Here is a 27,580-nt window from a genome sequence, read left to right as displayed (position 1 = left end):
GAGATATTTTATGTTTTCAACGACGGAAACTCGTTCATTTATAAGTGGAGCTCTATACTGTGTATATTGTTGACGATTCCGATGCTATGCTAGTGAGCAGGTGATTTTCTACTGCTTCGGTCTTTTCGGCTCATGATCTACTATTTTCATTATCCGAAACTAGAAAGAAAGCAACGCATTCTATTGAGTAACGTGTATTGATTGGCAACCACGGACTATTCATTCATTGCACTTTCTACTCGGACACGAATTTGGAAGGAATAAGTTCTTTGACTCATGACAGGTGTCTTTAACATTGCTAACAGGAACAAACTTTTGTATTAAATTAATACCTTGAATTTATAAATACAAGACATCTAACTCTTAACTGTAAATTAATAGGCAACTCTGACTCTAGTCTGATTAAAACATAAGTATAGTCTAATTCTAAACAACTCCAAATATTTCATCAGGAATTAGTCATTCATCTTTCAACAGAATATTTGGATGATTGTGGATGTGATGGTTACAGATCATGCAGATGGAATATGTTCTCTGCTGTGAAAGACAAAAGGTGACAAATTAAACACTTTCATATGATGGTGTGACACACAAATCTGCAAAAATGTATCCTGGCAGAAGAAAAGCAAAGCTGCCAAGGACAAGCGCAATGAACCTCAAAACAGTGGAAGTACCGAGAGGCCGAAACGGCTATGGCTTCACTGTATCGGGTCAGTCGCCTTGTGTATTGAGTTGCATCCTGCACGGAAGCCCTGCAGAAATTGCTGGGATAAAAACGGGTGATAGTGTCATAGCAGTGAACGGAGAGAATGTGACACGTCTCAGCCATGAACAAATTATCAAGTTGATAGGAGCAACTACCGGGGTGCTGCGTCTGACTGTCGCGGAGGTGGATTATTCAGAGTCTTCCGATGACGAGTATGTGTACATGCCCAGGACTCGATACCCGCACACTAAGAGATCGCAAAGTGCCACGCCTTTGTCGATGACTGGGAATAAACCACGCGCTGAAATGGTTGTGGAAGAGATGCAGCAGGGTGCTCTTCTTGATTCCTTCTCTATGCATGCAGACATGCCTCAAGCAATGCTTAGAGGAGCCGAGGTACAGCACATCCAGGCAGACGTCCAGATAAGCGCTTCCAAGTTTGCACCAGGTCATTTGAGTCCTCTCAATATGCCAGGAAATGGAGAGTTGCTTCTCAAAAGATCACCTAATTACGATTACTCCTATTGGAATGGAAAAGGTGTTGAAAAGATGAACATACCACCTAAGACCAGAAAACCCAGGAGGCAAAATGACCCAAGGAATCGTTTGTTTTCAACACCTACTCCAACTAGCTACTACATTCGAGAGAATCCTTATGATGATAATGACCCAGACATGCGGCCATTATCCCCAGTTGAACTGAGTCATTTGATGTATCCAGGAAATGACACCAGTCATGATACCTCAAGGGGTATGCACAAGTCAACGTCGCTTCAAGGAAATGCCAGTCGAAATGTGTCTAGTGTGTCCCAGGGGCACAGCTTGGGTGCTTCTTTGATGGAGAACAATGAAAACTTTCACATGAGAGCCATGGTTGGGTATCTTGGATCCATTGATATTCCAGCTTCTGCAAATCTTCCAACTGCCAGTCTCCATGCGATTAGGGGATGTGTTCGAAGACTTCACAAAGAGCACAGGATACATTCCTTTATGATGATGGAGATTCGGACTGATGGTGTTCGTCTCGTGAACAGTAACCAGCGTATCGCTGTTGTGTACCCAAGAGAACGCCTTGCCTTCAGTGGTGTCTGCCCGGATGACAAGCGTTTCTTTGGCATTGTCACATCGCAGAACCCTGAGGAGATCCTAGATACCCTGGATAGTGATGATGAACCAATTGGAAGCTCTTGCCATGTTTTCATGGTGGATCCAGAGTTCAGAAGGCATGATGTGCATGCTCGGGTAATCTCGCAGTTTGGTGTCCCTTGCAACACGAACCCAGAAACAAACACCTGTGACATCTTCCCCTCGTCAGCCAAGCCAATCCTGCAACACGTGTCCCAATTATACCGTGACCGGAGTGACTTGTCCTACTTTGGTGAACTCTATGGGCAGTCCACATTCGTCAGTGGTCCTCGTCGAAGTAACAGTACCAACAGCAGTAACAGTGATAGCGGATTTGGTAATGGAAATAGTACTAAAGACCAAAGTGATTTCAATGCTCATATGGATCAAAGTCACCACAACCCAATCCTCGATGTGGCATCTTTGATGCGTAACAAGCGAGGTGGTGGTGGTAACAGGCATATTGTTCAAGCTGATGTCAATGCCTCCTTGTCGTCAGACGTGCCTTACTCTTTGTCTTCAACTTCACCTCAATCCATCGATACATCCCCACAGAACATGTACTTCAAAAACACCAAAGACATATCAGGCAGGCTCACTCCTAGAGCCCGCCCTGATCCTGTTGGCTTCCGTAGTCCTTCAGTAGTGCCAGTGCAACAAGAAAATGCCTTTCGCTATCAACAGCAGGCTGCGAGACCATCCAGCGTCCAAGTGCCTCTCCAGTCTCACATACAGCATTCTGCGCCTCCTGAGCTAAAACAATTCAAACAGCCCGGCATTGACTTCAATGCCCATAAACCAAATGCTGAAAGCTCTGGGTCCTCGACTTTGGAAGATAATTCCCAGAGAGGGAAGGAGTTGATGGGTCCACCAAAGAGCTTGCCTCCGACTGGACGTCACTTGATGTACAGCAAGCCCGCACAGGATTACCTTGATGGAGCCACTAATCAAGCTACAGCCAGGAAGGTCCAGCAGGAGATGGCAAGGAAACTATCGGATAACCAATCCTTTCATCAGGAACAACAGGTATGTCACATTCACTTTTATGTATTATTCTACATTAGTTGTAGAATGACATTTGTTTGTTTGTTTGTTATGATAAATTTCTTAATATTCTGTTTTCCAGGTCTACACCACATTTAGTTGAATTTTGTTCTTGTTAATTTGGCAGATTTGGGGTTGTATTCTTATAATTTTATTTCAAATTTGTTGATGGATGTTTGCTTTTTAAAATTGTTCTGACAGAATGATTTCACTGAACTATGAATTATATTATTTTCAGATGACCAACTCCTCCCCCCTCCCTCTTTTTTGGAATATAAATTTGTGCCTTTTTTTTAATAGTTCAACTTGCATTCATAGTAGACCAAACTTTATTTTCCTACAAACATCTATGAACTATTAAATTAAATACATGTATAGGAAGAATACATGTGGGTAGTCATAATGTAAATAACAATGGTACTGTACATTACAATTTTAATAAAACAAACATTGATTTAACCCTTGATCCACTGCAGCTATACAATGTATCTGTATACATATTTATTTTTCAATGTACATTTACAGTATGTACATTTGTAGCTCCTTAAAAATGGATGCCTACAATATCTTCTTCATGGATTAGGCAGTATGGATGTTCTCTTAATTGTGCATTGTGAAAAGTGAATAACAAATTTAATCAAGATGCCGTAATGGGTAGCTATTAATTGCAGCACTTATGTTACTTTCCCAGACCTTTGAATAGCAATTGAAGCCTATAATTATGAGGTGAAGTGTCCACTTTAATGCAATTTCTATGTGCTTCTACATGTATGTGCAGAATTGATTACTTAGAGTTAAAATTGATTAAAGTACTTTAAAATTTAGAAGTTTTCTTTGAAAGTATATTTACAATGCACATTATACTACAGGGTGACAGGGTCATTAAGGTAGTTTTCAATTCAAAGTAGGCAATAAAAGGTGATGTAAAAAGCCCTATTAATGATCGGGAGGGGGTTCCAAGGCCGGCAACGCAGGGGGAAGGGGTGGCCATCTTGAGGAATGCTAAAGCATATTGATCGTTCACAGTTGGTCAGGGTAATCCACATGGCGTTATTTGAAAAGGATGACAATGGGATTGTTTCATGGTGACTTGGTTAAGACTTAATCCCCCATCTGTCCCAGGTATTCATTAGTGGTAAAATGAAGGCAATGATCACTATAGATATAATAAGCAGAAATGATCTATTGACTTTCGTTCTGCACGTTGAATTAAGAAACCCAAACATAAGGGCCCCTATTATATACAATGGTATCTTATCTACAATGTATGCTACTGACTAGGCTACCCTGTTGAATACGCATTAATAAAGAAAGGAATAAAAACATGTGGTAATGAAGGCCTTGTACTTTCCACTCTTGCTAACGTCAGTTGTCACTAGTCTTTTAAAGTTGTTTGAGAAGCAATAGAAATAAATTCATCAGACTTCAGTTCCAATTTGTGCTCATTCAGTAGCATACTTTGTGTTTTACTAGAATGAAAAATATTTTCAACTTACTGAAGGGAATGTTTATTAACTAGGCAGCAGGGAGAAACATGTTTACAAATTACAGAAAGAAATATCAACAGACTTTGTGAATACAAGACTCCCGAGTCCCAACCGCCGCCCCCCCCCCCCCTAAAAAAAAATAAAAAAATAGAAGTTTATAAATTCCAGAGAGTTGTATCAACATTCTGTGTATTAACTTACCACTAGAGTAGGCCAAAGTAGACACGTTGTGTGTGTACTCTTATTACTATTCTCGCATTTTATTGGCCTCCATGCACAATGTAATACTGTACATGTACATGTACACTGAACTCTTTAAAAATTCAGATTAAATTTTGGCCTCGTAAACTTTTCAGCATTGCTTCATAAAAATGAAAGGATTACTATGGTTCCTGTATTTCAATACTTGACAGCAGTGGGGCTCAACGGATTAATTTTTTGTTATGTTTACGAGCGTCAGAATTACAGAATATCTTACCAAAACTTTTCAATGCTTGACAGCAGTGGGGCTCAACGGATTAATTCTATGTTATGTTTACGAGCTTCAGAATTACAGAATATATCTTACCAAAACTTGTTTTATTTGTTCTGGGTAGCCTCCGCACCACAGTAGAGTGCGTGTACAGTTCAAAGAAGATGATGGGGGTTGTCATGATTTATCTTTTATCTGTTCTTGTGCTTTGGAATGTGAAATTGTGAATGTACTTTTTGGAAGTGACAAAACTATGGAGCTGGCAAACAGAGTGGGTAGGTGGATGCACGGTTCGCTATTGTGTAGGTCACACCGAGAGTAAAATGGAATGTGTATTTGGGAGCAACTTGGTTACTAGTTCAATTATTATAGCATGTATTTGGGATTGATTTGTATTCTTTTTAGTGTATGATTGTCAAATGACCTTCATATTTTCATTTCGTTAAAAAAAAAACATATGCAGGAAAAATAGAAACATGTACTGCTTATTTTACTGCATGGTGATCAATAGAATCACATTTTCCAAAGTGGATATTCAAGCAAAAAAAAAGCAAACAAACCAAGGAAAAAGAAGAGAGAAAAAATAAGAATGGACAGAAGAAAAGATAAAGTCATGTAATGGAATTAAGATAAAATTAAGGATAACATGTTTCATGAAAATAAATTCTATTCCTCTCTCTTTTTTTGGGGGGGGGGTTATGAATTTGACATTTTACTACGTCAATTCTCTCACTCTGTAAAAGAATGTCTGTCAAGTCAAAAAGCCTCAGTCAATACAAAAATGGTTGAGAGAACTTTTTTTTTACCATGCATGGTTTCAAGTACATATTCATGTTCATTGTATGTACATGTAGGGCTACATGTGTACATGTTAAATCACAAAATATAATACTACCATATAGAAATGGAATTGTATTTTTCTCTGGGTAATGCCTTTAGCTTTATTTAGTCTAGGTTTGGTTTGATTTGCAGTGAAATACTAATTAAATTCTCTTTTAAATTAACACGTACTATTGTACTTAGTATGTACATGTGATGTTTACATTGACTCTTTAAAAAGACACTGTTAATGACCCTAAAGTGCATTCCTTTCAGGCAGTCTAGATGGACTTAATTGTCACTTAAAGTCCTTTTAAATTTGCTCAATCTACAAATATAGTCAGATGGAAGATCACTTGGTCAATTAAGATTCTTAATTATATTTTAATCACCTGTGATTTATCGAGGGCACCAAAATTACATTACATCAGTACATTACATTTGTACATGTACATGTACATCTGGTGTGTGATATTTTGAATGCAAATTAATGTTTCCTTTGTGCTTGTCCAACTGTACTGTATAAATATCTATATTTGATTTTGTGTTTGTTTAATGTTACTATACGAATACTATATTACTTTTTATGATACATGTACCTGGCAATATTAAAGTACAAATCATACTTTTCAAATCATTCAAAAGATCTACTTATGAAGCAAAAAGAAGAGTGCCTTCGTGAGGTGCTACAATGATAATGAAATTATTTGTCAAAAGGGTCCATTTGCCAAATACATGTATATGTAGCCTCTTTATTTGTAAATGATTAACACTTTGGGAGCATAGTGTTGGATGATACATGTGCATGCTGTAGATCTCATGCACCTCATTCAGCCATGCAAAATAAAAACAGTCTTTTGAAAAAAAACATCCATCCCTTTGTTTTTTAAATTCAATTACACAAAGAAAACCACATTCTTGTTCCTGAGAGTAGAAAGCAAGGTTTATCGATCATCCTTTGTAAATGAATATCCCTTGAAGGGCACATTTAAATGCTTGTCCGTTGAATGTCAATAAAAGATAAAGCAAGTATTCATGCGTTCCCTCATTAATCCATTATTAATGAAGGCACCATACTTTTTGTGCATCCATGCGTGGAGGTAAACAAACACTTGTAAAGGCTGTACTTGGAAAACCTTGTGCGGACCAATATGTTTTATGGACTTGTAAAAGATGTTTGATTGACACTGTGGCTCAACAGTGTGTCGTTGATTGCTTGTAATTCATCCAAGAACAAAAAGAAGAAGCATGATTTTGATATTGAAGGGTCAGGGGTCCTACATGTATGCCGAGCTACGGCCATATGGGCATTAACTCCTATCAATGGGCTACTGCCAGTAAGATGATAATAATAATCCGTTCTTAGTACAGTGCATGCTTATCAAAAAATGACATATAGGGGTACATGTGATATATCTATTCACTTTAAAAGGACTTTGGTGGATAGCTTTACACCCAGGAAAAGAAATATTTTTAAAATATCGGGGCTACTTTTCAAGCTTATTTGCATGAAAATAACACTCTTTAATTTGTTTTGCATTGAACTCTATGCAAATTTTTGTTTGCTCTTTTATGACCTTCGGGGCTCTTTTTGGCATTTCGGTGGGGGGGGGGGGGGGGTGCTAAGTAGCCCTGAGCTAAATTTTTTCCCTGATTACACCGGGTTTATCTCATCTCGGCCAGCCGTAGAGCTGAATTCATTCAATGAATGAATCCTACCAGGTTATCCACTTCACCTGGGTTGAGTGTGGCAAATGAAGATACAGGTACAAACCCTGTTAAAGGGCATTAGTGCCCTTTCCTAGGACTCGGAGTACTTGTGCACTTTCGTACAGTAGTGCACTGCATACCGTACATACATCGCTGATGTACATGAAAGATGTTTCCAAAATCTCTGAAAGATTGAAAACTGCATGCCTCTAGTCAAAGAATCACCTGTAAGGTGCTCAAAATTTGCACTTGTCATTAACAACAAGAATACAAGATGTTTGTCCGATCTGAGTCATCTTACAAACAACTCCCGCGCACTCTCTCTCTCTCCATTTAAAGATCGACTTTGATCACTTTCATTTTTTTCTTGCTTTGCAATCGTTTGACCAGAACTCAACTTTATCCTTAAAGCAATCCTCCTTTAATTTATCTAATCCTTGTGGAAAATACCAGGATGCCACTTATTTAACCAGAAAATTGTATATTTACCCTACTTCTTTAGATGTACATCTAATTATACCTCAGAGAAAAACTTCCCGAGAGAAAGGGCCTTTTCCGAAAATGTGTGTAATAAGTAAAAACACAGGTTCCCCTAAGCAAACACTCAGCCCCTTCACAAAGTGCTTCAACAAGTTGTGGCATTTGAATATAAATTCATTGTTTGCTTTTGTGAAGCCTTCCAATTCTACTGTATTACTCTTTTCACACTTGTTTTGATTAGTCCTGTACTCCCTGTACTATCCTTAGCCCTGGACTGATATAATAAATACAGTATGAAATACAGAAAGGACCAAAAGAAAAGCAAATGCGTGTGAGGAATGTTCCTGAAAGAGAGAGAAAATGATAATCCCCAATTCTACATCATCATCTACATGTATATTATCATCAGTATCATTATCAACATCTTCAGTAACATCAGTACGAACATCATCTTCATCGTCACACCAGTAATCAAAACTAAATGACTGGTCCAAGTTGATATCACAGACTCCCGATGATTGTTTTCAGTTCCCGCTCACCTACCGATGGGATGCATGACTGCCAGAGTGTTCATAAGACAAGCCCAATTAGGCTGGAAATGAAATGTGAGGTTTTTGTAAATCACTGCTCATTCCGTTCTATAGACTGTGTACAATGGCGGCACACCTGTTTTAGTTCTTATTTGTGTGTGACCTGCATGAATCTGAACTTACAAATCCATCCATTTTATATTGTTCTGTTCATGTGCCCAAATATATGCTGTCCATTTGTATACATGTACTTGTAGTTCTGTAGAAAGTAGCAAGAAAACTATTTGTACATGTAAGAACCTCTTAATTTCAGATTTTGTATTGCAATTTGAAATTATGCCATATTTCTAGGTTTTGAGGTTAAAAAAAAAAAAGCAATATGAAGATAGAAAGTACATGTAATTCATGGTTTTAACCTACATGTATATGAGATGTACAGTCATTCATGCATGCTCTCCTGGTTTAACAAACAATTTGCAAGAAATTCCTCTTGATTACCTGTGATACTCCACAGTCCACATTTTAAAGAAAAATGTAATATCTAGATAAATAGTTGAAATTCAATTAGTTTTTTTTTCTGTTCATTTTATTTCAAGGCCTGTCCAATTTCTTTTTAACTTTCTTATCTTCTTAATAAGTTGAAGCAAGGCCAATAATGCAACAGAAGGGGTCTTGACCAAATCATATTATGAATGGAATGTAAATTTGTCCAAAATAAAGTATGTTCAAATATTAAGAGGGCTCTCCAAGGAGCACTCGTACCCCAAAGTCAGTTTTGGAAGACACACCCTTAATTCAATCCCCTTTTACATCAGTAGGCATACCTGTATGGTCAGGTACTGTAGGCCTCTTCAATTGTCATTGACCCATAGGCAAATAGTTTTCAGAACCCACAGAAAATGAAGTGTTTACTTATTGACAATAAGCATGAATGGGATCTTTCCTCTCACCTGTACTGCTTCTTGTATTGTAATGCAATGGGATTGCTTTCCTGAAACCCTCCCCCACTTTGGTAAAATATCAGTAGTCTTCAACCACAGACAGGCTACAGTAATGAAGTTTGCGAAAGATGCGAACTTTGTTGATTTTTTTAATGGATTCATCTGTTTTAGATTATATAGACTAGAAAATGAATAAATTCAAAGGAGGCTCAGGCTTTCCTCTCACCTGAACTGCTTCTTGTAATATAATGCAATGCGATTACTCCCCCCCCCCCCCCCCCCCCCTTTCCCCACTTGGGTAAAGTTTTGGTAGTCTTCGATCACAGACATTTTTTTCTCCTAAGAGCCAGAAGGGCATTATATTTTACAACAGAGCTCATGTCCTTCATGCTCTCAAAGGACAATCTGACATTTTGAATGATGCAAAATCCTTGATAATTTATGTGCACCATTACCTTGTTTTGATTTGATGGAAAGGATTTTTCTTTAGGGGAGGGGGGGGGGGGGGCAAGGGTAGAGCAACATAGCCTTTAAATATGGAGTATGGTACTAATAGAGATCATGTCTTATTTTGTTTTTCCAGTTTTATCCCAATTTTATATATCATATATCAAACACCCTTAATTTATTAATCAACCTAAAGTTTATAATGGTTATAGATTCTTACTCAATATATAAACATGTACAAGTAGAATACAGCCTCCATTTTCCATGACATGACGTCGTACATGTAGTGTTCCTACAAAGTTTAACATACCGTACTATATTTCTAGCTTGTATGGCCCTCATCAAACTTGAGTAAATATTACCATTGAGGTTCATGTACAAACATGTATTGTAGTAATGTTTAATTTTTACCTCACATCATACTCTAATTCAGACACCTGTACTGTAGTTGAGCCTTTGTACGATGTGTCGAAATGAACAATAGACAGTACTTCAATTATCTTGAGTACCAGTACACTCTGTGGACATTGAATGTAGACCTGCATGTACAAACTACAAAGTATAAGGCCTTCATGTACCTGTATGTGCCTGCCTCCATAATTTTATCATGTAAATCACACTCTAAATAGTGTGCGGATGCCATAAAGCATTGATTGTTCATTATGAACGAACTATCAAACCGCCCTATCATACACCCTCTACCCATCGTCAACGGCTGATACCCGGCGTTGTGTATTATACCATGCTCTGACATATTGTTCCCTTTTCTGTCGGCCCATGAATGGTGCACTCTGCCGAGTGGTGTAAATTTGATTGTAAAACCCATACAATGCTTTCATTTATAGAGGCTTCTTTGAAGTACACACCTCACGCATAATACTCTTACCCCATAGGAAGTTTGTTCTGCATAGTTTACATGCATTGCTACAAAGATGGCTTTCAAATTTGTTGGAGGGGGGGGGGGGGGATTGTTATAAATGACATTTGTTAGTAATGTGGATTTTATTCTTCTCAATCTGTAGGTGGGTTCAAATGGCGCCAGGTTAAATTCTTTTCTTTTTCTATAATTGCATTGTCATTTGTTGCTCATTTTTTGAGTAATCAATACGAGATACATGTACAGTGTACATGTACATGTAAGAATACAGATATTTCATTTCCTAAATGTAATTTTTTAGGAGGATGATACAAATTTAATCTTTTAAAATTATTGCAATTGTAGTCTATACAAGTACATGTACATGTACCTGTACCTGTACTTCATGGGCTTGTTTCTTCAATAGCAAAATAACTGAAAATCATCCTTTTCTCAAATTGTTAATTCAGTTATTATCCACAGTATTGTAAAGCTGTACATACAAATTAATACATTAAATTGCTCATACTGTACATGTACAGTACATGATGATGGTTAGCTCTTATTTATGTATATATGTACACCTGTACATTACAAGCAGAACACATAAATGAATAGTATTTTTTTTAAGTTTAACATTTGGTTTGTACTTCCTAAGTTTCTATGGCAATAAGAAGTTCAGACTGCAGGCATGGGGGTTCGGATTGGAATTTGTAGGGTCCGAATGTATGGGCCACCTGCTGAAATGATGAAATTTGTGGTCCCAGAGACAAAATTTAGGGACCAATGTGTCCCACCCTCCTGTATGTGTTAAACCTTGGAATGGGTTTCATGTTTCATTGTATTAATTTGTGTTCAGTAGGTCTGTAATGATTTGGACACTTATGTAATGCTATAAAATCTAAGTTTTTTTCTTGTAATGTAATGTAATCTTTTTTTCTTCTTGCAGCTATTACGTCACAACAGTGACTGTTCTGAGTACAGCAGCTCTACACGGTTGTCCAAGCAGGCTATAGAGAGACTTCAGAAGGTTCGTCATGATCCTCGTCATCTTACGCCTTCAAATCAGGTACAGAACTGTCTTATTTCATTAATTAGAAGATGATAATAAGGTTTAAGATAATAGAAATTATATTCCACATACAAAGAATCTTGCACTACGATTGGTCAAAAGTAAATCATGTGATGAAAGATGGTTCGCCCATCATTGATAGGCGAAGAAAGTTTGTTGCACTGTGTAGATAGAGAACTATCTGTAAAGATAGCTCTCTATGGATATAATCCTCCTTGTATCCATTAGTTGTTGCCATGTCAGGCAAGCCTCAAACGAAATGTGGGTCATTGTTATTTCAGAATGCATAGTTTGATTATGTTAGTAAGCTGGTCCCATCAAATAATACGCCACGATGTAAGATCAAATTGTCCCCAACAACATTTTCCATGAAGCTGGGAGTCTTGCTCTGGCTTCATATATATTATGAGCTTCATGTGCATCGCGGTGTCTGAATACAATGCACGGCGTTCATCACCTTTTGAGAATGGGTACAAGGCGTACGTGTCTGGTACCCCTCTTGACACCGTACCCCAAATTCCATCCCCCGTCACGGAACCCAAACGGTATGTTTTTATGCTCCTGGCGTCATTCCCCAACCGAGGATTTCCACGGAAGAAATTTGTCCAACAGAATGGCTAACCCCTTGAACTGGGTCGACCCCTTGCCACTGTGAGTCTGCCTGACATGGGGAATGGCTGTTGCCTTGGGAATGATTGTTGTAGGGGGCGGGGCTAAGTGATCCCCTCTGGTTGATACCTTGGTCTAGATTGGAGGATGCTTGAAGGTGATGTTGATTGAATGATCTGTGGTGTGAATTGAAAGGTGGGTCTATTGGGGGTCTTGCAATGACAGCTAAAACATGGCAAAATGCTAACCGTCCCCGCGAGTATGAGTTTCTTGATGCATGCACGCAGGTGCATGGTTTCTCGTATTGTTAGTGGATAATTATGTTAACAAGAAAAATGATAAACAAGTTTCAACAAAAATAAATTTAAAGTCTCTTCTTAGTGCTTTTAGGCAAAAACAAGGGAAATTATTTCTTCTTGTGATGAAGCATTATTGATTCCAACCAAAGACTAGAAATTTGATATTTTCCTGGTTTCCAAGAATATCTGGAGATGTTAAAGCAGTAATCGATAGGAAAGATGTTGGCATATATTATGCAGACAGCATAATCTTAGGCTCTATTGAGCCTTCAACTTCACCCCTCGTCTTCAAGTCAATTGGCTTCTGATGAGAAAACCAGGCAGGATTAAACAAGCACTCTGAAAAAAGTGAAAGGAGAAACTTACATGTACATTGTAGGTGCTGAGCTGTGGATAAAACCATCATGTTCTGTACATGTACTGTAAGTGTATGAAACAATACATTTTCTGCGAGTGTCTTTAGAAAAGAGCATGCATGGAGCAATAATCTGACAGGATTGTACTGATTTTTAATTCTTTTTGTTCTTTCGTTAATTGTTAACATACAGGATGCCTGATATTGTTTTTGGAGTTGATTTTATACCAGCTGTACACAAAATATCTTCCTAAGTGATTGGATCCTTTAAATAATGTAATGTGACTTACTGACTTGTTCTTTATACCTTTAAGCAAAGAGAAGTTAGCTTTACTTTTCATATATAACCTTGATAATTTAGATGGTGGTATCCTATTCTCACAAGACTGCATATTTATAGAATATCTGATTACTGGTATAGTCATCATTTTCATATTGCATTGCAATCTGAAGGGAAAATCTCAAGATATAAATTAAATGTCAGCATCTTGTAATAGCTTTTCTTGTTTTCTCTGTGTTTTCAAGCTAAGTTATTTCATTTCATTTGCATCCCTTATAATCATTTTTAGGCTGAATACATTACTGAAAAAGTACTGTTTAGTTTTGAATAACTTGTGCTTATCTGTTGCACAACGGTTCTTTCTGATTATACAATGAATCTCAACTTAAGGCATTCATGCAGGGGCCACAGTTTCCATGTATACATGACAGACGATTTGTCCACTCCACTTCATTCATTCAAAAAGTGGTCACAGTTTTATACACATACATCACAGTGACAATTCTTAATGGCTTTTAGCGCCACTATGCCATGTCACCCAAATACTATTGTAGGCTGCTACTAGCTGCTACACTACACATATATGATGGAAATGATATCGTTTCCATACAAGGTAGGCTCGATGCTAATGCGATTCACTATTTCTATTGTGAATGTTACGCACCGCTGACTAAATTTTTATCCTGCCGAAAATCACTATAGAATTCCCCCCCCCCCTGTTACACACACTAAGTGCTGTAAGATAGATACAGAGGAATGTGTACTGTACACATACTTGTACTTGTCGTCTCAAAATGTTTGTTGATCAAACATTTTTCATGGAATGTTTACTTTGATATTTATAATGATATGATTTGTAACCATAGTTTTATTGATCATAGAGGCCAACAGTGTACAAAGGTAAATGAACCCAGGTGGGTATGTGAAAAGGGAAAAATAGATTGGAGTTTGAAACATAATTTTATTTTCAATTTTGCTCACATGATGGTTGACTTAAATCTGTAGATTGTATGAGAGTCCGAGATTCAAATGAAAATACACAACTGACAACAGCCATTTATAGCCAAATATGTAAATAATATCCACTTTCATTTCAATCTTTTAGAAATTCTACATTACACCTCTAATCATTCCTCAGAAAACAGAATAGTAGTGTCTCGCCAGTAATCTTTGATAGTTCACACGTATATCATCTATCTAGAAAAAAAGAAAGAAAAAACTTTTGAAAGTAATTTTCTCATGCACTTGTAGAAATCCAAAACCAGTTCAAGCTTGCAAGCTGAATCTATACGAACTGTGTCTCTTCACATCGTCATTGCCTGATTGGTGTAAGAAAGGTCATTATTAGCCTTCCAGCTGAGCGCAGCATGCTGGGATGGAATTTGGAGCCCAGGAGAGGTTCTGTGCACCATACTGGGATGTTTAGTACAAGCTTAGCCATCAGTGAAATAAAATTAATTGCACGGTTTAAGAGATTAGAATAGTTATCGTCAACAACTGGCCTGTTTTCACAGCAAATTTGTATGGCGATATTAACAGCATTGAGGGTTGTTTTTGTTGAGGAATTCACCAATGTTTTGTTATAGTGTTGAAAAGGGGATGTGAACTTTGTAGGCTTGTTTTCAAGTCTAAGCATAATACATTGTTCGCTGTGGCAATAGCCACTTCATCAGAACGTCATCCAAAGACAATTTATGTCATCAGATCATCACCACAAGACAATTTACAGTGACCACAATGTTGGGGGTGCTCTCTTTTGTGCGGGCCAGAACCAATTCAAATTCCTTGTCAGATTAAAGGAGAAATAACCCTTTATTCTTGAAAACCACTCCGATCAATATGTCCCCTTTTGAGCAGAGAGTATGGGACAATAGCCCATCAAGGGGGCCATCAGTAGCGCCCATTGCCTGCACCAGATCATCCAGAGGGACCCGCCATGCATAGCTAGCCATCCACCATGCATGTCCTGGCCCTGCCTGCAAGGGGGGCTACGTCCGTGCAACGCCTTGGGAACGCTCCCTCCCACAGCAAAAACTTTCAAGCGTGTGTATTGATCTCAAGTGGGGGGGTATTCACTAAACAACCTTTGTTCACTTCACAATGGGCTAAAATAGCACAGGCTACAACTGATGCGGGATGATTGGTCAAAGTTTTCATAGGGTGGTGATCACAATATTGTGGGACCACCATTGTTATGGAGATTATAACTCACTGATTGTTCATGTATAAACCCTCTAGCATTCATTAATTGTATCCTCATGTTTCTGGTGTATAAAGTATTTAAAATGTGAGGTGCATAGTTAGATTCACTAATTCACACGATTCACAATACATGCATGTATATTATCCATATAATATCCATTTTTATAGAAAGTAGCTCACTTGCTGAAGGTCCTAGTTTATGTACCTTCACCTATCAATAAAATATACACTTGTTCAATATCACATTTTTCTGCAACCTTTAGGTATAAGCATTAACAGAACAAATTTTATGTCCCAATCTTAACTTGTTCATTGAATATATCCTTGTTTTCAAAGCTTTAGGATCCAAAAAAATGTTGTTATGAGAAAGAAATCATGACATTTAATCTTGAACTTTCAGTGTTGAGGGTATCAGTTTGTGGGTAGCTGATTTCAATAACTTTTACTCAGTCACCAAATTTGTCATTGTGCTTCTGATATCTGTGAAGCTGTGAATGATATTTTGAAGCTTTAGGATATGAAGAAGAAGACAAATTTCCAACAGAAATGTCTCAATTAGGATTTGTTTATTTATTAATTTCTCCTATTCTCTAATCTCTATATTAGTTTCCACAAAGAATCTTGAAGCTGGACTTCAGCAATTCATTTTTTTTGTATTAAAATGTTTGATTTTTTTTAATGGAAACTTGCTTGACAGTGATGCACACAGGACGAAGAAATGCTTATTTTTTTAGCCATTTCTAAGTATAAGAACAAAGGTACACAATGTGAGTGACAGTTTGATGTAATCTAAAAGATGAAAATATTTAGCTTTCAATCAAAATTCTTCACGCATAGCCTATAACCACCAAGGGTATATACTATGGGGGCAATTGTACGCCTCCCAGTTAGAAGGAGTTACACAAAAAATCAATATGGATTGTAAACCGGGATTTGATTCTGGTTGAATACGATCCGCGTGGCGTGGTCCTGGCAGTTGACACCAGCCTCCAGAGAGACTGTACGCTCTCGAAGCGTTGCCCGAATGAAAGCAACCGTACATCTCGGCCGGGCCAGGTGCAAGTCCCCGAGATGGAGCCAGGGGAAGATTTACCCCCAAAAAATATGTCTCTTGGGAAATCCACTTCCTCTCTGCTATGTAGATATCAATTGAATTGAAAAGAATTTGAATGACTGGTGTTTATGAAGTTTATGAAGTCAGACAATCTTTAGTCAGTAAAGGATTTGACAGTGTCTATCAATATTTTGACTTGTTTTTATTTAAGATGTAACAAGACTAGAAGCTAAAAGGAACAATTTGAATGTAAACACGTGCATGTTGACAGGGAAATAGATTAAAACAGAACTCAGACTTTTGTGTCTTTCAAACTTGTAATCTTATGTTTCCTTTTTGTCTAACGTGTGTTGTGAATATTGTTATCTTTTCAAAAGAATGATTGAAATAAATGAAAAGACAGAGAATTATAACTGAGAGAAAGGATGGAGCACTTTTTAGTTGGAAAATACATGGTTTACCGGTACCAATTATATGGATGAGATTGAAACATAATAGAGAAAATAACATAGTATTTTTGTTTGTCAATTTCTTGCACCTGAGCATCATTTAAGTTTTTTTTTTAGCTTGTAAAAGCTTATGAAACATACTTCAGAATTTCAGAGGCAAATTGTTTTTACAAAATTAAAAATTGTGATCTAGAACCAGAAGCATTCACCATGTATTTTATGATTTTTTAAAAAAATTTAATGGAGGTCAGGGAGGGGGGGTAATAACACATTACATCTATAATATCCTAAACAGCAATATATGCAGTTGATGATTTTGCCCTTTTGGAAAGATCTGGGAGAAAAACCCTCTCGAGAGACAAAGCTGTGAAAATATATGGAATGACATTTACAGCTGTAGAAAGGGTGGTGTCAGTAGTATATATTTTGTTGACAATTTACAACTGCTTTGGATAAATAGTGTTTCAGATGGAGCTTGCCTTCTATATTATATGTTTGTAATATATTTTCAACAACTAAAAATGAAAATGGTTGGTACTTGGTAGATCCTTTATTTTATTGTAAGTAAACAATTAAGATAAATGATATTAGATGCTTGGCTTTTTCTCTGTCTGTCATAAAAGTGTGAACATTTCATTGGCATTATTTGTATTGATCTGTAATGGGTAGAGCATTACCTCAACCTAACATATGCTGGCATAATAAAAGCTTCGCACTTTGATACCCATAAATTACATATAAGTGAATAATCGTCCATTTGGATAATTATTCCCTTATCTGATGGACTCCACATTAATTTTGAAAGACTTTGTTAGAGTGACATGATTTTTTTTCTCTTCACTACTTCCTCTCCCAAAACCCCATTAATGTTTACATCCATCCCATAATTTTGTCACCTTGTCTTTATGTGATTATATTCCTTCTTTTTTTTCCCTTGCATTATTCCATTGTTAGGCATAACAAAACATTATTTTCATCTGAAAGCATTGCACTTTGCCCACCAATAAAACTGACATACTGCCCTCTTAAGTCCAAAGTACAATATAGCCCAACGCTTCCTCAGATAAGTAAAGTTTTTAGTCCTCTATTGTCATACAGCATGCATTGTATAGTTATTCTCTTTCCCAATGTCTCTCTCTCTCTCTCTCTCTCTGTTATATCACTTGAAATTAGGTGGAATACTGAAAACTAATTGGGGATGCTAGATATTTCTAGTTATTTCTCTTCCACAACTTTATTAGTTTTATCATTATGATACAAAAAGACGATATATTTAAGTTCACTTAATTTGCTGAAAACTGAGCATAAGAATTTTATGTTCTAGACTAAAGAAAGAAATTGCAAAGTTCTCAATACTTGTTGATTTAATTCAATTATGAATTCCACAATTGCTTTATAGACTTAAGTAAGATAGCCTGAATAATATTTATTTTCATGTTGTATAAAACGGATGAAAGTTTGAGAAGGTAGTGGCAATCCAGCTGTAAATGATTTCAAAGTTAATTTCTTATCATTTGCAGAAAGTAAGATATCATGAATACATACTAAATAAGGCATAAATATGCATTAGTAATTAGTATACTAATAAATCATCTGCAGTTCGGTTCTTAAGCTAATATTTCGTATTCACTGGAAACTATGTCACATCATCAATTTTCTTCGAAAAAAATGATGCATTTAACGCCTTTCATAGAATACTGTCTCTCTGTCAAGGTCAGGTATGTTTTATCATTGTAACTTAAAACCAGTGAAAGGGTAGGATTAAAATTGTTGCCGGCTGCTACAGCCATTAAAATTCACCACTTCTGCGTGATCTAATGGCATCTAGTCATAAGAGTTCAGGAATCGCGTGTAGTATCAACTGTTGAATCACTTTACAAAATCCATGGAGCGATACAATTTGTAGTTATGGTTTCTTTGTCAGGTGCTACATATTACCAGAGCTCCCTTTGATCTCTCTTGATAGTTTGATCTGTTTAGAAACCTAGTCAGGTATACATTTTGAACAACTTCTGGAGTACTAAGAATAGAACCTGTCCCATAGGTTTCAAGCTGTTCTACTCTCAGAGAGGAAATCTGTAATATAATCAGTCGTGGCATACACTGTCCAAACTCTTGTCACAGCCAGCGATGATTAAATAGTAGCAGCTTTGTTGATTGGGATAAGATTTGTAAAGCGGAGCTCTGGAAGAGGAAACAGTCGTCGTCCGTTGAGTGGATAGATAGCGTCATGTCCATATGATGAATGCTCAACTTACCACATAGTTTCATAAGGATTTATTGGTTATCATTGCTGATCTTAACACAATCAACTGCACATGAGGAAATTATCATCATAAACATTTTGCTATCACGTGGAGTCGTGGAATATATGGATTGAAATCGTGCTGAATTGGATTTGCTCGGAATTTGGACCTGATTTCTGTGATGTCATTGTACAAGAATTTTATTCTTTTGGATATATTCATGGAGTGTTGATAAAGTTTGGACACTTTACTTTTGTTTAATGTTATGGATTTGAACATCCATAGAACTTTCATTCAGTTTTACTGCATAGTAAGACAACATATTTGATTTTTTCGTGGAAAACACAATTGAAGCTGGAAAGATATTTTCATTTGAATAGAAAGGAAGATATTAGTTTGTACTTTCAAACTCAACCTATAGCACTTTGCATATGTTAACCTGACATTGTTTCTAGTTAACATCCTAACCTCACAATGCCTGTAAATGGTTGGAGTAGAAGTGGAAGGGTGCGAGGACCGCAGCCTAATAGTAGATTTTTCACCAGCAGTGTAAGTACCTACGAGTTGCAATTAACATCACATATAAATGCTTGCCATTTTCTTATTATATTCCCCTCTGTAATCTACTTGTATTTAGGGGGGGGGCTAGCAATGTTAAACTCTTGCATATCTCTTTAAGTTATATCCATTCAAGTTATATTCATGAATTGGAATGAGATGGTGTTGTTTGGTTTGTTTAAATATGGCAGTATAGTTGAAAGTTTCAAACTTTGCAGAACATCTGTATTCCTAGAAAATGAATAAATATTAAGTCAATAATTATGAGGGCACCAAGGCCTGAAAGAAGCATTTGAAATTTATAGTAACTTTTTTTTTGTTGCATCGGCTTTGGATAATTCTGAAAATTCTCTTTTGAAATTTCGTCATCATCATCATCATTGATTAAAGTCAGCATTTTCCCTCCTATGGGTGGTTACTGACTTTCGTGCCATGATGACACTCCATCCCTCCATTTCTTGTTGTCTCAAGCATCCTCCTTAGACCCCGTTTACAGTGAGAAAATTGCGGGGCCGGGCCAGGACCAGCATGGCCCGGCCCCGCAATTTTGTGCGTTTACAGTGTTAGGCCAGGCCACGGCCTGGCCCTGCCTGCGTTTACAGTGATAAATTGCGGGGCCAGGCCGCGGCCGAGACTACCTCCAGAGCAGGGCCAAATGCGCGGCCAGTTTTGGCCTCGCATTTGGCCTTTTGCGTGTTTACAGTGCTAGGCCAGGCCACGGCCTGGCCCGGCCTTTTGCTCACTGTAACAGGGGTCTAAGTTAGACCATCCTTACTGCTTTCTTTCTTCACCATATTTTTCCATGAAATATATCAATTTGAAATGTGGTTCTACCTTGGCATCTAAGGAGCAACTCAGTCATGAACTCTAATACTCTAATGCATACTTCTTTGTCCAATTATTTTTCAAGAAATTCAATTTGACAGCCCTATAGTAGAATCAGCACATGGCAGATGACTTTGATTGCACAGTGACTGTTTTCTTATGAAACCTAGCTTGGTGCCCCTTTTGTTCATGGGCTTTAAGTTTTGAAGGAATTAAGGAGGCAGTTGTCACTTGCTTCTCTTTTTTTCTGGGCAACTTAGAAGCAACACATATACATACAAAAGAGGAAAAGAAAAACAGACAACTTTCACCAATCTCACTAATGGTCCAGATCTCGATAGTTTCATCTTGCACAATGATTGAATTACCTGCCACTTCAACTTTCAGTGCATTCAGAGTTTCTTGCCAGAAATATGTCCATTATTAACAATTTACAGCATTTATGTCACTTCAGTATTTGGTTTTATACTGTTGTATAACTGGTGGCAGCGGTGGGATTCTAAATGTAAAATAAACGAGTAACCATTTGGATAGGTAAAATTAAACCTTACACTATCATTATCAACCCAGGTGATGTAAATGGGTACCTGGCAGGAATTAATTCCTTGAAATGCTGGAGCGCTGTAATGGCAGCTAGACTAAAGCTGGTGTAATAATAATTGCGCCTCGGAATAGAATTTCTAGATAGACGGCGCTATAGAAATGCCTATTATTTTTATTATTTCAAAAGTTCACATCCTGTTGATGTGCTGTAAACACGATACTAAAAAAATCCCCAATATTCTACCATTATCAGGGTTCATAAAACTTTGTTTCATTTCACCTTGATGATATCAACTGTTCAGAGGCAGAAGGCTATTACTCATATCATTTTACACAAACTTAAGTCCTTCCGACTATAAACCGAGAATATGCTGGTGGGAAACATTATCAAATCATTTACAAGAGCCACTTCTACAGAACATTGATGGATGGAATGTAAATCAGTTTCATAATTTCATGCACCATATGGCAGTGCTGAATTAAGTAATGAATGACAATTAGATATACAGTGTAGTAAATGATGAAGGCCATATCTTATAAAGGTTTCTTTGAGCAAAAGCAATAAGCAAGCAACAACAAACAAATTACGTTTGGGAGCAGTGAACAAAAAGGCTCTGATAATGTCTGTTACAGCTCTTGAAAACTCAAAAACCTCATAAACTGAATGTGAAAACTGTTAAACAAGGCATCTCATTTGTAAATGGGAAAAAAAGTTCTGGTTTTCCATTCTCTTTTTTTTTTTTTTTTTTCTTGACTTTTTAATTATCCAGTAAATGAAACCCCATCTTACTATCTGTTTTCTCTTTGGTTGACCTGGCAAATTGTTGATTTTTTGGAGGATACTAAGTATTCAGAATATACATCATTGTTCTTAAAAGTAAATCCAGTCCTTTAAAATTATTATACAGTCAAACCTTTGAAGTAGCCATCTCTCTATAGGGTCCTAGAAATTGTTAAACATATTCCAGATTTACAAAGTTAGGTTTTAAATAGGTTTAGAAGGCTCAGGCCATTATCTAGCAGCCTTTTCACACACAGCTAAAATTCTATAAACATGATTAGTATAAACGTGTTTAAACTAATCACCTGAACATACGACATCATTCACACACAGAAATTTTGGTGCGATCGTTAATCGTTTCGTGATTAACTACTGCTCGTAAAATGCGCAGTAGTGCCATTGCGCATTGAAGGTCATGTCATATCAATCAAACGCACGCTCCACCCAGTTTAAACAAGTCTGAAACACGTTTAAACACGAATAACCTTTCACACACAAAATGTCAAGCTCTCTAGATACGAACTTCGTATCTGCAGCCTGCTTTTAGGGGCGTATGGATCGCGACTTCGTATCTATCCCAACATCGTATAAACGATGTTCACACTGGGAAAATTTTCTATAAACATGTTTAAAACTGTTGAGTTAAACACGTTTATACTAATCATCTCTAGATACAATGAATTTTAGCTGTGTGTGAAAAGGCTGTTAGTCACATCACAAGACCGAACAAAAATATTGCATTACGTCAATGGCCCAGAAATAGTCGGTTTGGAGTCGGTCTAAAGTCGGTTTGGTGGTGTGAACAAAGTATGAGAAAATAGAAATGATGTTCATGTAACATCCTTGCATAGGATATCGGTTTCCTAGATGCCATTGATACCCACTGTTTATGTAATATTCTAATAATTACATCTCATTGATTGTTGACCTAGAGAATTGAAACCTTGGAATATAAACATGCCTATCAGAAAAGGGAAAAGTCACCAATTATTCTCTGCATGATTAGTTTTGCCTTCGGTGTAATTTTTATTCAATTAGAATATAAATCAACTATATGAGTTCCTTGTTTGTCTGTAAGCCCACATCATCCTCACTGGCTGGTCTGCCACTAACATATATTGTTTTTGCAAGCAAGACTGTATTTCACCGGTAGTCCGGGCATTTCCTCTCTCGGATTAAGCTCCAGTTTGATATTGCAATACCTGTCGGTCATCATACACATACATACATGCATGGAAATCAATTTTAAGTCTGTACCGGTAGTTCAATGCATGGTATATACGATCAGTGCTCAGAAAAGGTGGAGTCTTTTTTGTGAGGAATCAAACAAACGTTTCATGAGAAATCGACCAAATTTCTTCTTCGCTGCAAGAGATTGATGTACTGTTGTACGATTCGGAGGGAGTGTTCGCCAATGTAGATACCGGTGTATCTTTTTATTAATTAGAGAAGTGAGAAGCTTATGGATTTCTAACACGATGTCGTGCTTCTTTCCATGGCGAGGCAGCCCTCAGACTAGTTCGTTTAAGGAGGTATACATCGTTGATCTGACATTTTCTCAAGCATCTTTTGCTCTACGATTTACTTTGTCAAACATTAGGTTTGGATTTTAGGTTAGGTTTAGCAAAGCATTAGGGTTACATGTGTAGGTAAAGTCTAAAGTCCAGGGTAAAAGTTATATGATTTCAACTGGTATAACAACTTGTTCGAAGAACAGTAGTTGCTGGTACATATGTTGCATGAACGTAACCTATTGCCTTTATATCAATAAGGATATTATGTTTGTCCATTGGTTCCTAAAATACAATGTAGCGTATTTGTATTGCTCACAGATTTTAATTTTAAAATAGACTATAGGCCTCCTACTTAATATACCAGTAGATGTAGAGTGCATCAGTGAGGTGGCAGGATGTTTAGTTCATTTATATCAAACTATATATTTTGTTGTAAATGATCTGTTTCATGTTTATATTTAAGTTGTGATTATTCTATGGCAAGCATTAATAAAACGTGCATTCAAATTTAGAAACTTGAATAAACAAGCTTTGTTTCTGTTTTACAATGTAATATTTTTAATTTTTATCACTGTGTGTACCACTCTAAGGCTGCGTTCATGCTTAAATTTTGAAGGCAGAATGAGCGATCTGAAACGCTCATCGTAAACGCTCATCGTGATCGCAGTTCCACGATGTAGTGTTCATGCTTACTTCTCTGGCTCCCCAGGCAATTCTCCGTGTGTGGCCTTAATTGGTCTTCCAGCTGGACTCGCAAACCTTCACTGTGCATGCTACGTAGACCCACTAGAGGTCAGTGCGTTGACCCCATTTAAACGCGTTTACAAATTGTAAACGCATCTTTTTGTGAGTTTACGATCGGCGATCATGATCGCCGTTTTTCGGTGATTCTACAAAAGTGAGCTAAGACGCAACCGTGTTTTTAACTAAACGCGTAACAGATGCCTGATTCTGGCCGTCAAAATCAAGCATGAACGCGCCCTAACATATAAATGTATGTGCACGGTAGGTTTTTATGAACGTCTGGTTATTGCTCGTTAACAATATGTACATATATGCCATAATACCATCGTTGGACAATTGATTTTGATAGTTGGGTGTTCCCTTCACATTGATTATGTCTGAACAGGATACAAATTTAATTATCAACTTCACAGATGATTTCTACTGAATGTCAAGGATTTATAGATACTGCAAGAGGCGTTTTATTGATCCGGGATTGTTTTCAAGCATTGATGAGATACTTAAATGTTCCATCATGCTTGTTTTCACTTAGGATTGTTGATGAAGGGCCTACATACCTTTCACTCATGTTTTGCCTAAATTTTATGTACTATATTGAATTCTAAAGAGAAATATTTCTTGATTTTATTGGGGTGGGGGTCTGGTTGTCTGAAACTTTCCAGTGAGGATTACAATATTTGTTTTTAAAAGCCTACATGTATATTGTACAATGTGTTATGTAACTGACTATTAAACTGACCACTTTCATTTATTAGCATCAAGAACTCTAATCCTCAAACTATGCCAATGCCACAACATTGATACTTGACCACTTGAACCCTTATACTCTCCAATAGGTTGGACATGGATGACTAATTAATAAAACAAATCACTGACCAAAGCAAAGCCGTATTTGTTGACAAACTGTAGCTTGCGTTAACTTCATACTCTAAGTAGATAGGGTGGTACCCATTTATCAAAAGGGTGGGTGAAGCCATTCCTCTTCAGTTGAAATGCTGCCATGTTCTTCACAAGTAATATTCTCATTTTTCATCTTGAGGTTTCTGAACATCTGTGGACTTAATATTTTGAAATACATGTGAGATGGCCGATTCCCTATCCTGGATTCTATCTGGATTGGATATTCTTGTGTGTATATTTTACTTTGCTGAGCTTATTGGTGAAAAGAAATTGAACGCAAGGATGTGTATTTTGATTTTTGTTGTGTTATCAAGAATTTTATGGAGACATGAATATAACTTTAGGCATACTATCTGCCCATATGCTGTTGAAAAGCCAGTAACCTGCCACTCATATTTCTTGTGCTATTGCAGACAAATTATTCATTGCTTTTTAGATAAAGAAAGATGTTTCATTTGTTTCTTTAACGTAAATATGGAGAATAGTCGTTGTGGAAAGTTATTTCATTTTCAGTACCAGTATGTCAATAAAATAAAAAAAATCATGCACAATAGTATGCAATTTGACCATTTTATGTAATGAGTGAATGGACACGTCCAGCCGTGAAGTCTTTGGGTGCCTTCAATCATATTCATGCATTTGTAATAATGACCATTAGGCATGTGTTTGACAGCAAAGTGAGCAAACTATTCAATTGAATTTTCATCATTGACAAAAACTAATGGTGTGGACTTTCGACACTATATAGATCATATTTTTTTCATACTCGTAATTCGTGCTTGTTTGTATGAAATAAATATCATGTACCTTCCTGTTTCAGTTTCAGTTTCAGGAAGAAACATGAGTCTAACATGCTTTCTTTTCCATGTAAGATATATTATGTTTAATAATTAATTTGTTTGTTTGTTTTTTCTCTTCCGCAGCAGACTTTGGCAGCATCGCAGACAGGTAAGAGAATTGTTCCCTCTTTTGTTTTCTTCTTCAGTTTAGCAGCATTCTTTTATTTATTTTTAAAGTTTTAGTGTTAAAAAGTATTACTAAGGTTCTAATTATTCTGATGATACGATTGTTCCATTTGATATCAGGATCTACCAATTCGTGAGAATGAGCTTTTAAGATCTTACAATTTCAGATATTTAGCTTTTCTGTTTTAAAATAATGTGATTTAAAACAAGGATGGATTTGATAGATGAAATGTACTCCTCTGTCTCTCTCTGATCATACCCTCTCTTCCTCTGTCCCACAGAATTGAATAACGATGGCCGAGGTATCTCTAGCTCAGCAAGTAACCCCAACCTGGCGGCCAAAGGTAGCGGCCTGGCTGAGCTGGACCCGTCGATAGGGAGAGTGTCCAGTTGGGCCGTAGACTTTGAGAGGTTACTGACCGATGAACTAGGCTTGGCATGTTTCACAGTAAGCTTGGAAGATTTTTCTTTTCTTTTCAATTTGAAGATTTTTTTTTCTTTCTCTCTTTCACTTTGATTTGTGTTTCTTTCAGTACTCATTGCCATGCAGAAGCTAACATTGTATGCAAATATTGGAATGAATGATTGTTTAACAGCAAGTTATTAAAGAAAAACATAGCATATCACACTCTCGCCATAAGTTATTACCAGTGAAACAGTATCTTCAACGAAATACCAGCATCTTTCTGTTTTTTAGAAGAAAAAATGCAGTGTATTTTGTAGAATTATCACAGTTTTTTAAATAGAAAATGTTCAGCATTTATTCCTGCTCTTATTAGCCAGCTTAGTACTCTACAAAACATTTGCATATTTATACTTTATTGATAAGAGTGCAGTTTATTTTGCAGACTATTAGATTTTATTGAAGCTTTGCACAAATTTTCTTCTCTTGTTAGCAAGGCTATGTATCTTGCAGGTGCCTAACCTTTTTCAATTTTCAGAGAGTGCACTTGCATAACGTAATCCTGCGTGATGACGAATTTCTTTCAATAAATACACTGGCCAGAATTGAAAGTTTTATTTATTAATACCGGGGAGGTCATCGTATATTGAGGAAATTAAATACTTTAGCAGCAGCTCTTTCATTACACTATGTTCCCCTTTTCTCAGCCTCTCTAAGGAAAAGGGGGAAATTATTTTAATGTGAATGGTTCAAGAAACAGGATATTCTGAGATTGAGATTTGGCAAAATTAGCCAGGAGCAGAATAGCGCAACATACACGGAATATTATGTCTTGTACCAGAACCTTGCAACTTGAAAATGGTCAGATACAGTTATTATAGGTTATATTATGGTGGTTTCATGTTTTCTCTTTAAATTAGATCCCAATCTCAGTATTGACTCTGTTCATGGTTTTATTTGCAAATGTCCTTTTCAGTAGTCTGAGTTTATTGTAGAAAGGTACATGTTATATATGTAGACCAGTTTATGAAACCATGTGCAATGTCTGGCTTTGGTTGAATCGGAAGGAATGGTTTTCTTAGGAGCCTGCAGTGTACACATACAATACATTTATTCATGAAGCAATGTGTGACACCGTTTTGATTCTTGAGTATTTTGCCCTTT

General features: G+C 36.9%; 1 protein-coding gene across 3 annotated transcripts in view; it reads left to right on the top strand.

The window, feature by feature from the left end:
- The first annotated feature begins 352 nt into the window (after positions 1-352).
- The window catches only part of LOC100889318 (regulator of G-protein signaling 12), a 58,108-nt gene continuing 30,880 nt past the window's right edge, over positions 353-27,580 (top strand). The window contains exons 1-4 of one of the 3 annotated variants that reach the window (XM_030992768.1): positions 353-2,857; positions 11,567-11,686; positions 25,972-25,996; positions 26,295-26,461. In XM_030992768.1, coding sequence (XP_030848628.1) covers positions 605-2,857; positions 11,567-11,686; positions 25,972-25,996; positions 26,295-26,461 — 2,565 coding nt within the window. In that variant the 5' untranslated portion in view covers positions 353-604. Of the gene's footprint in view, positions 2,858-11,566; positions 11,687-22,777; positions 23,423-25,971; positions 25,997-26,294; positions 26,462-27,580 lie in introns of those variants that run through there. The other 2 variants (XM_030992775.1, XM_030992783.1) reach the window with 2 other exon arrangements.

This window comes from Strongylocentrotus purpuratus, unplaced genomic scaffold (genome assembly GCF_000002235.5).
Source record: "Strongylocentrotus purpuratus isolate Spur 01 unplaced genomic scaffold, Spur_5.0 spur5_contig_847, whole genome shotgun sequence".
NCBI classification, from domain to species: Eukaryota; Metazoa; Echinodermata; class Echinoidea; order Camarodonta; family Strongylocentrotidae; genus Strongylocentrotus; species Strongylocentrotus purpuratus.
This window is presented reverse-complemented; position numbering and strand designations above follow the sequence as displayed.